At 49.6% G+C, this 15,917-nt stretch overlaps 1 protein-coding gene across 1 annotated transcript; it reads left to right on the forward strand.

The window, feature by feature from the left end:
* The first annotated feature begins 797 nt into the window (after positions 1-797).
* NIPAL4 (NIPA like domain containing 4) lies at positions 798-15,337 on the forward strand. The gene is made up of 6 exons (XM_052643131.1): positions 798-849; positions 4,048-4,287; positions 8,479-8,535; positions 10,167-10,257; positions 13,178-13,338; positions 14,709-15,337. The coding sequence occupies exons 1-6, from the start codon at positions 813-815 to the stop codon at positions 15,335-15,337; spliced, it is 1,215 nt and encodes a 404-aa protein (XP_052499091.1). The 5' UTR covers positions 798-812.
* Positions 15,338-15,917: the final 580 nt, after the last annotated feature.

The raw sequence follows: 15,917 nt of genomic DNA on the forward strand, positions 1-15,917 counted from the left end.
AATGGTGATTTGGAAAGTCCTAGTCTCTGGGGAGTTGATCCCATTTTGTTTCCCCTATTAATGATATATAAGGTTCTTAGGGGACAGGGAATATTTCTGATTCATTTTGATCTCTAAGTACTCCATTCCCTTCTCTCATTCAGTTTACCAAGTTTCCACCCCTCATTCATTCCACATATATGTATGGACCATTTGTTGAGTACCTACTTTTTGTGCCTGATACCTATTATTGTCCCCGTGCCCATCAGACATACGTAGAATGAATAAGGCAGGGAGGCTGGAAGGCAGGCAGAAAGGAAAAAAAAAAAAAAAACCAGGGTCCCAGACACCCCTAGCCGGAGAGACTCCAGCTGACAGCAGAGCCCCCTTTTCCACCCCCGCATTCCCACTTCCACCTCGGCCAGAAAATTGCTCCCTCTGCAGCCAGGCTGCAGCCCATCAACTGTGTCATCTGGACGGAACTGGGTGTCGTCCGGCATCGCGGCGGGGCGGCGCCGGGGGGCCCGCCCTCTCGCACCCTGTGGCGTGTGGTGGTGATCCCTCGCAGTGTGCTAGGCAGCCTCCGCACCCCAGGAGGGCATGCACCCCTCCGCGGGCAGCACGAGCACAGAGCCCCCAGCCCGCGGAGTTGCCCAAGAGGCCGGGTGGCTCCTCCCCGGGGACCCTCCCCCTCTGGGGCGCGTCATTCTCCCCACCCCCGGGTCCTGACCCCAGGGAGCTGGCCTCGCTGGGACAGTCCTCAGCCACCTGCTCCGGAGCCGGGGAGCCGGGGCGCCGGCAGCCCGTGAGTCGGGGCGAGCGCGCAGAGCCCCATGGAGCTGCCGGCCAGCAACAGCAGCTGCGAGAACGGTGCGTGGGGCCGGCGGGGGCCGGCGGGGACCCGGTGCACCTTGCGCTTTGCCTTCCCTTCACGCTGCTCCTTTCTTCCGCGTCCTCTCCTGCCAGGGGACCCCAAACGGGGCAGGGGGTCCGCGCTTGTCCCTCCACCTAGTTCTCAAGCCCGTCTTGGGGAGGAGCAGGCTTCTGGCTGACTTTCCCCCTCTTTGGACCTGGGGGGCGGGGAGGAGGGGAAGAGCGGGGAGTGGGAGAAGGAGGCGTGGCTTGATTGATTGGAGCTGGTCCGTCCAAAGGGTTGAGGGGAGGGTGTCGGGGCTTCTTTTAGGTATAGTTGCTTTGGATATTAGTACCTGCCCAGGCCTGTCTCCCTGGGGCTCACCAGAGATAGGGGAGTGGGCACAGAGCCCCACCACCCCCAAATCCATATCCACCTTTTAGGAAAAAGAGGGAAGGAAAAACCCAGGAAAGGAAAAGGAAAGATGCTGAGCCTCATGCTCAAGTTATGAACCTGCAGAGTGGACTAGGCTCTTCACTTGCATTATCCCAACTAATCCTTAACACAGCTCTAGAAGGCAGGTAGATATTACCACCTCTGTCATCATCCCAGAGACAGACAGAAATTGAGGCTCTGAAAAGTCCGATGAACTTGCTCAAAGTAATACAGCGGGGATATGGAATATAAAACCAGGCTTCTTGGATTCTAAAACCTGTGCTCACACCACTGTGCTCACCCCATTTTCTGGCATATCTCCATTTTTCTACCTGTCTTGGTATTGCAGCCTGTGGAATATCCATGTTTTTCTAACTTCTCTTCTCCAGTGAAGCTTTCAAAACAGGCCTGTTGGGTGTTGGCTGTCTTTGGTTTTCTGAACAACAGTGCAGTTCATTTTCAGCCTCACCTTCCCCTGGGGATAAATATGTTCCGGTCCTAGCATATTCTAGGGGAGAGGTAGGGATCATCTGGCCCAGCATCCATTTGGCAGTGGTGCATCCTCCTCAGGATTGGGTTCCCTTTGGCCCTCAGCCTTCCCTCCTTTTCTTTCCCCCGCTATGGGAAGACTTGACTTGATGGAGGGCACTCAGCTCCTTGGACACCTCAGGCCTCCCCCAAACTGCCAAGCCCACCCTTTGGCTCCACCTGCTGGAGATGTACCTTCAGGAGGGCAGGGGAAGGGCGTGGGGGTGGGCTTGGACTTCCTCTGAGGAGTTGCCTTCCTTGGCCGGCATCCTCCCAGCTCTGGCTCTTTTCCTGAGCTCAGGGAACTCCCAGGGCTTGACTCCTGTCCAAGTGGAGAAACAGGAGTGAGCAGTCAGGACAAGTCTGATTAAGGACCCATATGGTTTCTCGTCTGCTCTTCTCTGGATTGTGACACAGGTGTGGGAAAGAGAGGTCTCCCACTGCAGAAGACGCCTGGGTGTCTCTGCTGGGTTCCAGACCCAGTTCTGCCTCCAGGCTTTTGCGAGACTCAAGCAAATCCTTCCCCATCTCAGGGCCTCTGTTTTCCCAGCTGAGAAGAAAGATGGTTAGATGGGCTGCTGCTATTCCATGCTTTCTCTGCTGTGGAAGCAGGGTCAACATTGCCTTTCCTTTGTTCCAACAAAATGCCACTCTGTGCTCCAGGTGTGCCAGAGCTAAAGCTGCCTCACCTTTTGGGCACTGAGGCTCTTCCAGTGCAGGCCCAAAGGTCTAGCTTGGCCCAAGGGGAAGTGCTAGGCCCAGCCTTATATCCTTGGCACAGGAGCTTGGCTCTTTGTGACACACAGTTTGAAAAAGACCTTCTCCACCAAAAGTCACAAACTCAGATGCTTCAAGGGGCCGAGAACAAAACAACGCTGACTGAACAGAGCTGGGTATGGACTCTGGGGAATCGCAAAGATCGTGTCCTATCTAGGGGCAAAAACCCTGCTGAGCTGTGGCCAGCGGTTGCCTATGGGACCGCATACCCAGCGAGGTAAGCAAAGGCAGCCCTGAAGTGGAGTTTTTGTGGGAAATCTCCTGATTTTTAAATGTTAGCAGTGAGTTCATATTTTACAATAACCTTCAAGAGGCTGAGTGAAACCCAGCCCCCTTGCCGCCTGCTTTGTGAAGGGTATGTAGTGACTGAGAGCATGGACTTTGGCATTCTATGCTCTTGAGAAATAATGCTGGTTTCACTGCTTATCACCAATGTAGCCCCAGGTTACCGAGCTTGTCAGGGCCCCAGTTTCTTCAGGTAAAACCCTGGGCATCATCACTGTGCTGTTTCCATGACAAAGATTCTCCTGGAAAGTCCTGGAGTGGTGGGCCTTGTGAGTCCCAGCCTGTATTTTGTCCTGATTCCTTGAACTTGGGCAGCTTCATTCTACTGACTAAGGGTCTGCCTCTCATGCCCAGGTTTGTCCTTTTATCTTTGCTGTTTGGGCCAGAAGAACCAGCAAGAGTGTTCTGGCTGAAGGGCATGAGAACTGATGATTCTTGCAGACTCGGGGACTTGGAAAGAGAGCCTAGACAAAGCCTGTGTGGGATGGCATGGACCGTGATTCCTCTAAGGCCTGAAGGAGGCCCCAGCCACTGACCATGCACATCAGAGGTCTTCGAAGTAAGACCTGGGATAGTTGGTTCTCATAGACAAGGATGCTGGTATTTCATCACCTTCAGACCTCAGAGGGGCTGTGCACTCCAGCCTCGCTCGCTCCTGTTACCTGTAGGGACTCCCTGCTGTGGCTGGAGTTAAGTATAAGTGAAGAAGCCTCTGGAAGGGGAGAATATATGTGCTCCTGAGCTGTTGGAGGCCTCTGTGCCCGGAGGATGGGAGATGTTTCCTGTGGAGGCCAGGAGGTTGGATTCAGTGATGCCTGAGAGCTGGGGGGACCCTGTTTGGTGTGTGGGAGCATCTTTCTGGCTTAGTGATGAGGTGCTGGAGCTCAGGAGTCAGACAGCCTGCGTTCTTAGGCAGGGTTCCTGACCTCTCATGGCCTCCGTCTCCACATCTATGAAATGGGAATCAAAGACAGTGCTTACCTGACATGTGGTTGGGAGAACTTGATGAGTTCATAAAGTCCCTTGCCTAGAGTAAGCACTCGGTGAACCTTAACTGTTCCTTTGTCGTTTGGAGCCTGGGATGTGGATGGAATGTGGCAGTAGCTGAAGCGTGGAGTCTGAAACAGTGGCCCAGTGCTTCTAAAGCACACAGATGTCCCCACCTGACCCTCTCACCATGCTCTTCCCAGGTTCCCTGATCAGCCTGTACTGCTCCTCCCAAAAAGTCCTGTGCCAGATCGTCAGTGACCTCCAGCCTGAGGTGCCCAGCAATGTCACCTCCAACAGCTGGCAGGAGAGGTTCAGGAAGAACTACAGCTTCTATGTCGGTCTGGGGCTGGCCATCCTGTCCAGCTTCCTCGTCGGCAGCAGCGTCATCCTCAAGAAGAAGGGCCTACAGCGACTGGTGGCCTCGGGCGCCACTCGGGCTGGTAGGCTCCTGAGGGGGCAGGTGCAGATGGGGTGTCGGGTGGCGAGCCCTCAGCCAGCCCTGTGAGCCTCTATTTGTGGGCCCACTGGAGCAGCTTGCGAGCTGGTCCTAGATGGGCGCAAAAGGCCCGCTGTCCATCCCATTGGGAATCTCATCCACCAGCAGGAGACCTTCCTTTATAATCCAGCAGTTCGCGAGAACTACATGATCCGTTAATTGAGGTGAAGACAGGGAAAAGTCCCAGGGCCGTGACTAAGAAACCCCACGTCTAGTTCTGTTTTTTTGTTTTTGTCTGCACCAGGTCTTAGTTGTGGTACTTGGGAACTTTGATCTGAATGCAGGATCTTTAGTTGTGGCATGAGAACTCTTAGCTATGTCATGTGGGATCTAGTTCCCTGACCAGGGATCAAACACAGGCTCCCTACATTGGGAGCATGGAGTCTTAGCCACTAGACCACCAAAGAAATCCCCTGGCTTTATTTCTTATCGATTGTGTCATTGTAGGCAAGGCATAACTTCCATAAAAAATGGGAATATAAAACTTCTGCCCATAACAGTGTCAGGCAGTAATGTGTCCTCACTTACTAGCAATCTGAGCTCTTCTATAGGCTACAGAAGAATTACTGAGTCTCTGTCCACTGGGATTTGCTTGTTTGGAAAATAAGATGTGTATCCATGAAACAGTTGTTGAGAAAAGGAATCCTATGTAAAAGAATCTTGCCATTTAATCATCATTCATTATGTCCCTACTGTGTGCCGGGTGCCATGCTAGACCTGGGGACACAGTGCCCCTGTGGGTCATTGGGTTGAGTGAGAGAGATAGGCAAGTCAATGAGCGCTTGTTCTGTAGCATGTTAAGTGCTATCATGGGGAAAATGGTTTTTCCAGTAGTCATGTATGGATGTGAGAGTTGGATCATAAAGAAAGCTGAATGCCAAAGAATTGATGCTTTTGAACTGTGGTGTTGGAGAAGACTCTTTTTTTTTTTTTTTAACTTTTTTTTTAAATTTTTATTTATTTATTTGGCTGCTCTGGGTCTTAGTTGTAGCATGTGGGATCTAGCTCCCTGACCAGGGATCGAACCTGAGCCCCCTGCACTGGGAGCTCAGAGTCTTAGCCACTGGACCACCAGGGAATTCCCTGGAGAAGACTCTTGAGAGTCCCTTGGACTGCAAGGAGATCAAACCAGTCAATCCTAAAGGCAATCAGTCCTGAATATTCATTGGAAGGACTGATGCTGAAACTGAAGCTCCAATACTTTGGCCACCTGGTGTGAAGAACTGACTCACTGGAAAAGACCCTGATGCTGGGAAAGATTGAAGGCAGGAGGAGAAGGGGACAACAGAGGATGAGATGGTTGGATGGCACCACCAACTCGATGGACATGAATTTGAGCAAGCTCTGGGAGTTGGTGATGGTCAGGGAAGCCTGGAGTGCTGCAGTCCATGGGGTCACAAAGAGTCGGACACAACTGAGCAACTGAACTGAACTGATGGCAATATTTTGGAGGAGCATGTAAATCTTAGGCTTGGAGGGTAGGGGAGGTTTCCTGTAAAGGCTAATTTGAGGAGCTGAGACTATATGACATTGAGATAACAAGGTGGGGGAAGGAGAAAGATGTAGAATTCCAGGCAGAAAGAACAGCATGTGCAAAGGCCCAGGGGTGAGATAGTGTGATTGATATTAGAAGTTGCAAGTATCTCAGGATGGCTGGAGCATGGAGGGTTAAGAGATGGGGTGAGGTCCAGCTCATGAAAAGTCTTATAAACTAGGCTCCAGGGTTTAAGTGTAATTGTAAGTGATGAAAGTTTTAAGCAGGCATAAATGATATAGTTCGATTTATGATTTGAAAAGACCCCTAGCTGCTGGGTGCAAAATGGATTTGGGGGTAAGATGGGAGGCTAAGAGACAATTTAGGGGAGAAAAACAACAGATCTCGGGCAAGGAAACTGCAGTGGGCATGGAGACAAGTGGTGGAGTCCAGGGATAGTTTTTGAAGGTACAATGTACTGAATTTGATGGTGCCTGGCTCCAAAGGGAGGGTGAAAAAGTGAGTCAGGATGACTCAGAACTCTCCGATTTGGGCAACTGAGAAGATGATGGTGCTATTTTCTGAGATAAAGGATTCAGGAGGAGCAGGTTTATAGGAAGCTGATGTGTTCAGGTTTGGACGTGTCCAATTTAATGTTCTGCGGGACACTGAGCTTTGGAAGCAGACTCCTTGAGTACCAACTCTAGCTCCTTGGTTCCTGGTGATGTGATCCTGGGCAAGAAAACTCATTTTTCTGTGCCTCAGCTTCTTTATCTGACAAACTGGGGATAGGAATAGTCCAGGCTAAAGGATTGTTGTGGAAATATGTCGTGTGTTTAGAGAGATACTTGGCATAGACTAAGCGCTAGTATTAGTATTACTGTGATCTAAGTGGGAGGGCCTGACACAGTTGGATACCTGGGACTAGAATCAGATGTGCTCTAAAAATGGAGAGCTGTGAGGTTTGGGGATAAAGTCAAGGTCAGCGGTCATTGCTGCTCTATCTCTATGGAGACAAGTGTTCCAAAGGCCGGAAACCCCCTAAAGTACCAGAAGAACAGCTGCTTGCACTCAGGAGAGAGCAGGGCAGGTATCATTGATCATTCAGAAAGGCAGCTTTCCTGGAATGAGTTTTTTTCTCCAATCTGCTATTTCGATACCTTCTGAGATTTCAACTCAATAAAATGCTCTCAGAGCTCTTAATTTTTATAGGAGAGTCTGACTCCTTTAAAAACCTGATGAACGCTAAGGGCTATCTTAGAAAAATGGGCATTTACAAAAAACCACATTCAAGTTTTAGACAAAACTGTCTAAAACCCATCTTCCTTCTCCTCCTCCTCATCGCTAACCTTGGGTTTTGACTGTGTGCCAGGCTCTGAGTCCACCATGTGACCAAAGCAGACACAATTCTTGGCTTCGTGGAGCTTCCATTTTAGTAGAGAAAATGCCAGAAAATAAATAGATCAATTCAAATTATAGACAGTAAGTGTCACTAATGAGTGTGATGAGAGAATAACCCAAGGGAGGGCATTTTAGGGAAAGCAGCGTCAAGTGGAGACCTGTAGAGTAGGTAAAGATACAGGCAAATATTGTTAAGAAGACTATTCTGAACACAGAAAAACACACACAAAGCCCTTAAGGTCAAAACAAACTCATCGTTTTTGAAGAATGCAAAGACAGCCGGAGTGGCTAGACTATAGTAAGAAGAGTGGTGCGAGATGCCTTTGGAGAGGTGAGCAGGGTCACAACTAGGATCAGTCTTGTTAGGAATCCTGGTCTTTATCCTAAGAGTATTTTGAAGCCACTGGCCAGCTCTAAGCTGAGGAGTGACATAATTGTTAAAAACCCCTGGCTACTATGAAAGGAATGGATTATAAAGGCACAGGATTGAGCTGGAGGAATCAATCCTAGGAGGCAGTTGCCTCCACCCAGGCCAGAAGTAACAGTGCCTGGGAGTTGGGTGGTAGCAGTGGGGTGGACATGTGTAGATGCTTTTTGGAGACAGAATGCACAGGATGGACTGGATGCAGACAGTGGAGTAATGGGAGGGTCCCATGTGATTCCCTGGTTTCTGAATCAAGCAACTAGATATGCAGAGGTGCCCCTTACTGAATTTCATTTGCGGGTTATTGCTGTTTTGGTCGCTAAGTCTTGTCAACTCTTTTGCGACTGTATGGACTGCAGCCCACCTGGGATTTCCCAGGCAAGAATATTGGAGTGGCTTGCCATTTACTTCTCCAGGGGATCTTCCCAACCCAAGGATCAAACCTGCATCTCCTTCATCAGCAAGTGGATTCTTTACCATTGAATCCAGCCCTCATTTGGTGGGTGGGAGCATTTTAAAATCAAGAGTTCCATTTAGGACAGAGTTTGAGATGCCTGTGATAGACCCAAGAGGTGTTGAGTAAGTAACCGGATACACCTCAGGGCTCAGAAGAAAGGATCAGGATGCATACATGAACTAGGGACATGAGCATCCAGATGGAACTTCAAACTTTGGAAAGGATGCACTCGCTCAGGAGAGGGCCCAGAAGGAAGCCTGGAGGATGCACCACAGCTGCCGTGTACTGAACCATTGGAGGCTGGGGAGGAAAAGGAGGGAAGGAAAGGTGCTGGGAACGTGTGGCCAACCTCTAACTCAGGGTGCATTCCTTTCTACAGTGGATGGAGGCTATGGCTACCTGAAGGACTCAATGTGGTGGGCTGGATTTCTCACGAGTAAGTAGGTCCTTTCTCTCTCTCTCTTTGTTTTGGCTGTACCCGGTCTTAGTTGCAGTACACAGAATCTTTGTTCCCCAAACAGGGGTCAAACCTAGGCTCTCTGCTTTGGAAACTCAATGGCTTAGGCACTGGACCACCAGAGAAGTCCCTTGTAAGTGGATTCTTTGCTACTAAGGACACTGCCCTATTGATGATAGAGGCAGAGATGAAAGAAGGAATAGATGTCTCTATTGTGCAAAATATGCATCCAAGGCCCAGATTTCTAAGGGGGAAACCTTGATAGTCTTTGCAGGTAGAACATTTTACCTGGCCCCTCAGGTTACTTTCTCCATCCACAGTGACGTCTTTCATCCACAAAGCATCTGTCCCCAGAGGGGTTTGTACAGAACTGGTAATGATAAAGGTATAATTTCTCAACTACCCCTGAAAGGCAGGGAGCTGTGACTGCCAGAGTCTCCCAGACTCCTACAGGGCACAGCCCAGGACTCCTAACTCAGCTGTCCCATTCCCCAGCAATTGTTGGCTCACTTAGGATGTGACTGGTCTGCCACCTAAGGTTTGTCCAAACTTGCATGTTCACACATTTCCCCCCACTTTCCACCACCCTTTCTGGCTTTCAAACTCTAATTCTTTGGGTTGGATGGAGAAGTAGTGAGCTTTCTGTTTATAATCCAAGTCAGCTTTTGATCCCTGTCTTAGCCAGAGTTATCACATTCATCACCTGCTTTGAAAGGGCAGACCCAGATCATTCTCTATGAGCAAAGAGACAGGAGTCTGCAAACTGGAAACTCACGTGGGGAGAAGTAGACCCTTTGGGAATATCTGTCTAACCACCTTCCTGTCAGTCTAGACTATCCACCACTACTCTGGGAAAGACAGCTCCATGGACCATTGGGTACCTGGAGAATCGATGACTGGCTGTTTCTTTATTTGATAATTCACACTTCCTAGTTGTTGTTGTTCAGTCACTGAGTCATGTCTGACTCTTTGCGACATGAGAGACTACAGCATGCCAGGCTTCTCTGTCCTCACCATCTCCCAGAGTTTGCTCAGATTCATGTCCATTGAGTCAATGATGTCATCCAACTGTCTCATTCTGTTGCTTCCTTCTCCTCTTTGCCCTTGATCTTTTCCAGCAACATGGTCTTTTCCAATGAGCAGGCTCTTCGCATCAGGTGGCCAAAGTATTGGAGCTTCAGCTTCAGCACTGGTCCTTTCAATGAATATTCAGGGTTGGTTTCCTTTAGGATTGACTGGTTTGATCTCCTTGCTGCCCCACTTTTTAGAACTTACTTTAATCATACAGACCAATCATTGGTCTGAGATACCCTTAACTGTGCTTAGACTAGAACCCAAGAGACCTCTAGAACAAGAAGGTGCCATATGACCCTGGACTCTAGGCCACCTCCTTATCTTTGAAATGAGAGGATCTGGTCAGGATGGTCTGGGCCTGACCTTTAGATGAGATTCTGCAGGGAGAAAGCTTAAGGATCGGGATTGTAATGAATGCTGGTCTGGGATTCTATGAATGGGTGAACACCAAACGAAGCTGTCTCCACCCACATTCATTTGGGCTGGAGATGGCACATCAGAGCCACTGTGACCTCTTCTCTCCCTTCATTTCCTAGTGGCTGCTGGGGAAGTTGCCAACTTCGGGGCCTACGCGTTCGCTCCTGCCACAGTCGTCACCCCTCTGGGAGCGCTGAGTATCCTCATAAGGTTAGTCCCCTCTCCTACTCTCTGTGACTCCTTCATGTTGTCAGTTGATGTCTGAAACTGCCAAATGGGGTCAATCGCTACTTGCAGTCAGGGACCTGGGTCAGTCCCAGCTCCCGGAAAGAGGCTCTGCACTGGGGACTGCGTGCTGCCTGTTGTTCTAGCATCCCTTCTACTGCCTGGGCAGTGAAGGGACAGGCCAAGCCCCATCCAGGGAAAGGGCTGTCCCTGCCACCAGGCTGAAGGTCTCATGTCAGTGTTTTGGTGCACACACATTGAAAGTACAAGCCCTAGATTAACTATCCCTGAGTTCTAACCTTATCTCTGCCACTTTGTAGTTACAGTACATGGCAGGTCACTTAACTACTCTAAATGTCAATTTCCCATCTCCTAAGTGGGGATGTTCATAATGCCTGCCTGAAGGCATAGCTTCAAGGCCTCAATGAGATAATGCACAGAAAGTGCACAGTACAGAATCGGCACTGAAGAATATCCACGGCTAACGTGTTTAGGGGTTTTGTTGTTGTTCTTGTTTAGTCAGTAAGTCGTGTCCAACTCTTGTGACCTCGTGGACTGTAGCCTGCCAGGTTCCTCTGCCCATGGAATTTTCTAAGCAAGAATACTGGAATGAGTAACCTATGCTTTCTCCAGGTATCTTCCCAATCCAGGTATTGAGTGCATTGCAGGCGATTCTTTACCAGTGCACCACCTTTAATGCTCACAGTATCCCTACTAATTAGAAAGGAGGGGAGACCTAAGGCCAAGAGAGGTTAAGCGTCTTGGCCAAGGTCACCCAGATCCCTGGAGACTGAGCCAGGATTCCCTCCCAGGCAGTCTAATTTCAGAGTCTGGATGCTTAATCACTAGGCCATGTTTCCTGGAAAATGTTTGATGATTTTAAAGGTAACTGCTATTACATGTGTGTGCTTCCCATTGCCCTGTTCCTCCCAAGCTATAAGACCCCTCCTCTGTGGGGGTCCTGAGTCCCATTTGAAGCTGGCTCTGATTGTTGCCCTAATCATGGAGTCCTGGTAAGTGCCAGCCTACCACACCCAATACCTATAATTTCCTGTTTTGTTTTACCAGCTTGAAGATAATCTTGCAACATCTATACACTCAAAAGCCAGATAGAGCCATGACTCACACGGCATAGTTGGCTGATGTAGCTGTGATACCACTGTTGCATATCTGGTTAGTTTACAAATTCCCATCCCAGGTAGTTAGGAGAGGCAGGGAACCCTTTACTTTGTGACCCCTGCCTTTGCTAAGGCCACCAAATGCTGGTAAAAAGGCATCGTGGGTAAGATGCTTTTGGTAGTTTTAGAGGAGAGAAGGGAGACATTTAGAGGAGCTTAGACAATAGTCCCCTCTTTCCTGATCTCTTTAAGCAGGACTCGTGAAGCTTACTGGGTGACCTTAGGTCAGCCAACAGATTTTTACCCTAAAGTAATGCCACCCTTGTAAAGCAACAGAAGCACGCCCCAGGGATCATACTTGTCTTGTCCCATTTCCCTCCCATCTTCCCTCACTTTTGCCAGCTCATTTGGAGGAATGAAAGTCATATCACCAAAGAACAGCAAGGAACTGGAGGTGTTTTGCCCAGAAAAGACTCAAGTCACAATTCTCCTCAGTGAGATGTAGAGGGGAAAACCATAGGCTTTATAATTAGACAGAATTTGAGCTCAAATTCTGGCTTGTCTCTTATCAGTTGTATGATCTTGCCACCATTTAAGCTTCTATGGGACTCAGTTTTCTCATCTATTAAATGGGCATAAGTATATTTTTTACTTCTCAGAGTTGTAAGATGTTAGTGAGGTAATACGACTCTGAGAAGTAAAGAATATACGCCCATTTGATAGACGTTAGTGAGGTAATACGGAGAAGGCAATGGCACCCCACTCCAGTACTCTTGCTGGGAAGGTCCCATGGATGGAGGAGCCTGGTAGGCTGCAGTCCACGGGATCGCTAGGAGTTGGACATGACTTCACTTTCACTTTTCACTTTCATGCATAGGAGAAGGAAATGGCAACCCACTCCAGTATTTTTGCCTGGAGAATCCCAGGGACGGGAGAGCCGGATGGGCTGCCATCTACGGGGTCGCACAGAGTCGGACACAACTGAAGCGACTTAGCAGAAGCAGCAGCAGCAGTGAAGTAATAAACAGAAAGTTCCTAGCATAATGCCAGTGCAAGAGATGCAAGAGACATGGGTTCAATCCTTGGGACAGGAAGATCCCCTGGAGTAGAAAATGGCAACCCACTCTAGTGTTCTTGCCTGGAAAATTCCGTGGACAGAGGAGCCTGGCGGGCTACAGTCCATGGGGTCACAGACTTGGACGCAGCTGTGCATGCACGCATGCAGTGCCTGCTGATAAAGTGCTCAAGACACAGTGCCTGTGATGGTCATGATGGTTGTTTATGCTGGCATATACAGATGGAAGAAGGGATGGATTTGTTCTGTATGGTGCAAGGAATAAGATATGGGACAAGTAGAAATAACCACATTTGGGTAATACCTCATAGAATGAACCTACAAGGATTCATCTGCATTGTGAAGGGGTGAGCTGTTTGCCACGAGAGACATACAAGCCAAAGCTGAAAGCATTTCACATTTGTTTGCAGTGTTACAGCAGATGTGCTCACTGGGTAGGAAGTTAGACAAGAGTGCTCTGAAGGGCTCTTCCAACTCTTCTGTTTGGGGATACTCTCCGTCTCTAAATGAAAGAAATTCACGTGGCTGTTGTCCATTCCTCCAGCCTACACTGTAGCCCTCCCATAAGTAAGTTTCTATTTCAGACATTTCCAAGGGGTCCAGAAAAGCTCCCACGTGGAAGAGCAGTGAGCCCTCGCTCTGCCCTGGCCTTTCTCCAGGATGCTGGGGCCAGCCTGGCTACTCTGAGCCCTTTCTCCTCTTCTGCACACAGTGCCATCTTTTCCTCGTATTTCCTGGGGGAGAGTCTGAACCTCCTGGGGAAGCTGGGCTGTCTGATCTGCATGGCTGGCAGCACAGTGATGGTGATACATGCCCCCGAGGAAGAGAAGATCACCACCATCATGGAGATGGCTGCCAAGATGAAAGACACAGGTAGGTTCCAGCTCCCCTTGAGCAGGAAAGCACTGGGGGTGAACCCTGGGGAGGGCTGACTGGGTTATGGCTGTCTCAGGTGCTGCCACCTGGAGGAGGAGGAGGAAGCAAGTCTGGGGAAGAAAACTGATGGCCTGGTACTAAGGCTAGTTTACAGGGTCCCAGTCTGACAGGTGTTGATGCTGTTTAGTATGTAATGGGTACTGTTCTAAATGCTTTGTTTGCACTGTCTTTGTTCAAATATGATAGACTGGGTGGCTTTTAAACAATAGACATTTTTCACAGTTCTGGAAGCCATCATCAAGTCCTTGATCAAGCCCTATAGATTTTGTTCATAGACATCACCACCAGGTGTCCTCACCTGGTGGAAGGGGCAGGGGAGCTCTCTGGAGTCCCCTGGGGCACTAATCCCTTCATGAGGGCTCTACGCTTACGACTTAATCACCTCTCGAAACCCTCACCTCCAAATACTGTCACATTAGGGGATTAGGTTTCAATATATGAATGGGAGGGGGCATTCAGTCAATCGAGTATATTATCTCATTTAATCTCACAAAAAAAGCTCCTATAGGGAAGGTCCTATTATTATTCCTATTTTAAAGATGAAACTGAGGTCTTGGGGGTTTAATGAATAACTTGTACAAGTTATTAAAAAGTTGTGTTGCTGGGACCAGAACCCATGTTTGATTCCAGAACCTAGATTTCCTTTTTTAACAACACAGATTTATCTGTTTATTTTTACTTATTTTTTATTTGGCCGTGCCACAAGACAAGCTTCCCAGGTGGCCCTAGTGGTAAAGAACGTGCTGCCATTGCAGGAGACATGAGAGACCTGGGTTCAACCCCTCGGAAGGGAAGATCCCCTGGAGGAGGGCACGGCGGCCCACTCCAGTACTCTTGCCTTGAGAACCCCATGGACAGAGGAGCCCGGTAGGGTCAGAAAGAGTCAGACACAACTGAAGTGACTTAGCATGCATAGTATAAGAGGGCTTCCCAGGAGGAGCTAGTGGTAAAGGATCTGCCTGCCAATGCAGGAGATACAAAAGATGTGGGTTTGATCCCTGGGTCAGGAAGATCCCCTGCAGAGGGCATAGTAACCCACTCCAGTATTCTTGCCTGGAGAATCCCGTGGACCAAGGAGCCTGGTGGGCTATGGTCCACAGGGTCGCAGAGTCAGACACAGCTGAAGAGACTTAGTTTCCCGACCAGGGATAAACCCACACCCGTTGCACTGCAGGTGCAGAGCCTTAACCACTAGACTGCCAGGGAAGTCCTCCAGAGCCCAGATTCTTCATGTGACATCCCGCGGCCACGGTGGATGCTGGTGGCATCCTCCCAGCTCAGGTCCTCTCTCTCCCTCCCCCACAAAGGGTACATCGTGTTCGCTGTGTTTCTGCTGGTGTCCTGCCTCATCCTCATCTTCGTCGTCGCCCCACGTTATGGACAAAGGAACATCCTCGTCTACATCGTCATCTGCTCTGTGATTGGGGCCTTCTCCGTGCCTGCCAGCAAGGGTCTGGGCATGACCGTCAGGAACTTCTTCCAGGGGCTGCCAGTGGTGCGGCACCCTCTCCCCTACATCCTGTCCCTCATGCTGGCGCTTTCCATCAGCACTCAGGTCAACTTCCTCAACAGGGCGCTGGACATCTTCAACACCTCCCTGGTGTTCCCCATCTACTACGTGTTCTTCACCACGACGGTGATGACCTCCTCCATCATCCTCTTCAAGGAGTGGTACAGGATGTCGGCCGTGGACATCGTGGGCACCCTCTCCGGCTTTGTCACCATCATCCTGGGTGTATTCATGCTTCATGCTTTCAAAGACCTGGACATCAGCCAGAGCAGCCTGCCCCACATGCACAAAAACCCACCTGCCACTCCTGCCCCAGAGCCCAGTGTCATTAGACTTGGAGACAAGAATGTCCTGGTGGACAACATGGAACTCTCCAGCACCCCATCACCAGAAGAGAAGCCAAAAGTGTTTATAGCCCATTCGTAAAGCCTGAAGTAGAGAAGTGAAAGGATGAGCCCTGTGGTACAGCCTGACTGCTTGATTTCAGAGCCACCTGGTTACTTCCAACAGAACTCTTACCAATGGGCTCTTTTCTTGAGACTTTGATTTATACCTCATCGCTGTTTCCAGGAGAAAAATCCCTACTCAGTGAGCAGTGGTGGTATAACTTCCTGGAAACACAGCCTCTGTGACCAAATACCCTACTTTACTTGGTGCCAGCAGGTCCCCGGACCTCCCTTCCCACTTGTTTCCTCTGTGTTGTGGGCAAGATCAGATTTGACCCATTGAATGTAGCGCAAGCCAGGAACTTCCCTGAAACGCTGGTCATCAGGAAGTTCTCCTCCTGAGACTGACTCACTGTTCCCAAGTCCAAGGCTGAAGTGCACCTGGCTCCCCGGGGCCCAGAGAGCAACTCGCCATGCCCCCCATCCGGAACCAGTAGACACACAACTCTTGGCAAATGTCTTGTTGCTGTTGCCACCTCATTTTCGGAGACGGAAACAAGACCTCAGCTGACCTTCTTACTGTGAAAGCCGCCTGATGTCTCAGGGAAACCCTGCCACCA

Source organism: Budorcas taxicolor, chromosome 7 (genome assembly GCF_023091745.1).
Source record: "Budorcas taxicolor isolate Tak-1 chromosome 7, Takin1.1, whole genome shotgun sequence".
In the NCBI taxonomy this organism is placed as follows: domain Eukaryota; kingdom Metazoa; phylum Chordata; class Mammalia; order Artiodactyla; family Bovidae; genus Budorcas; species Budorcas taxicolor.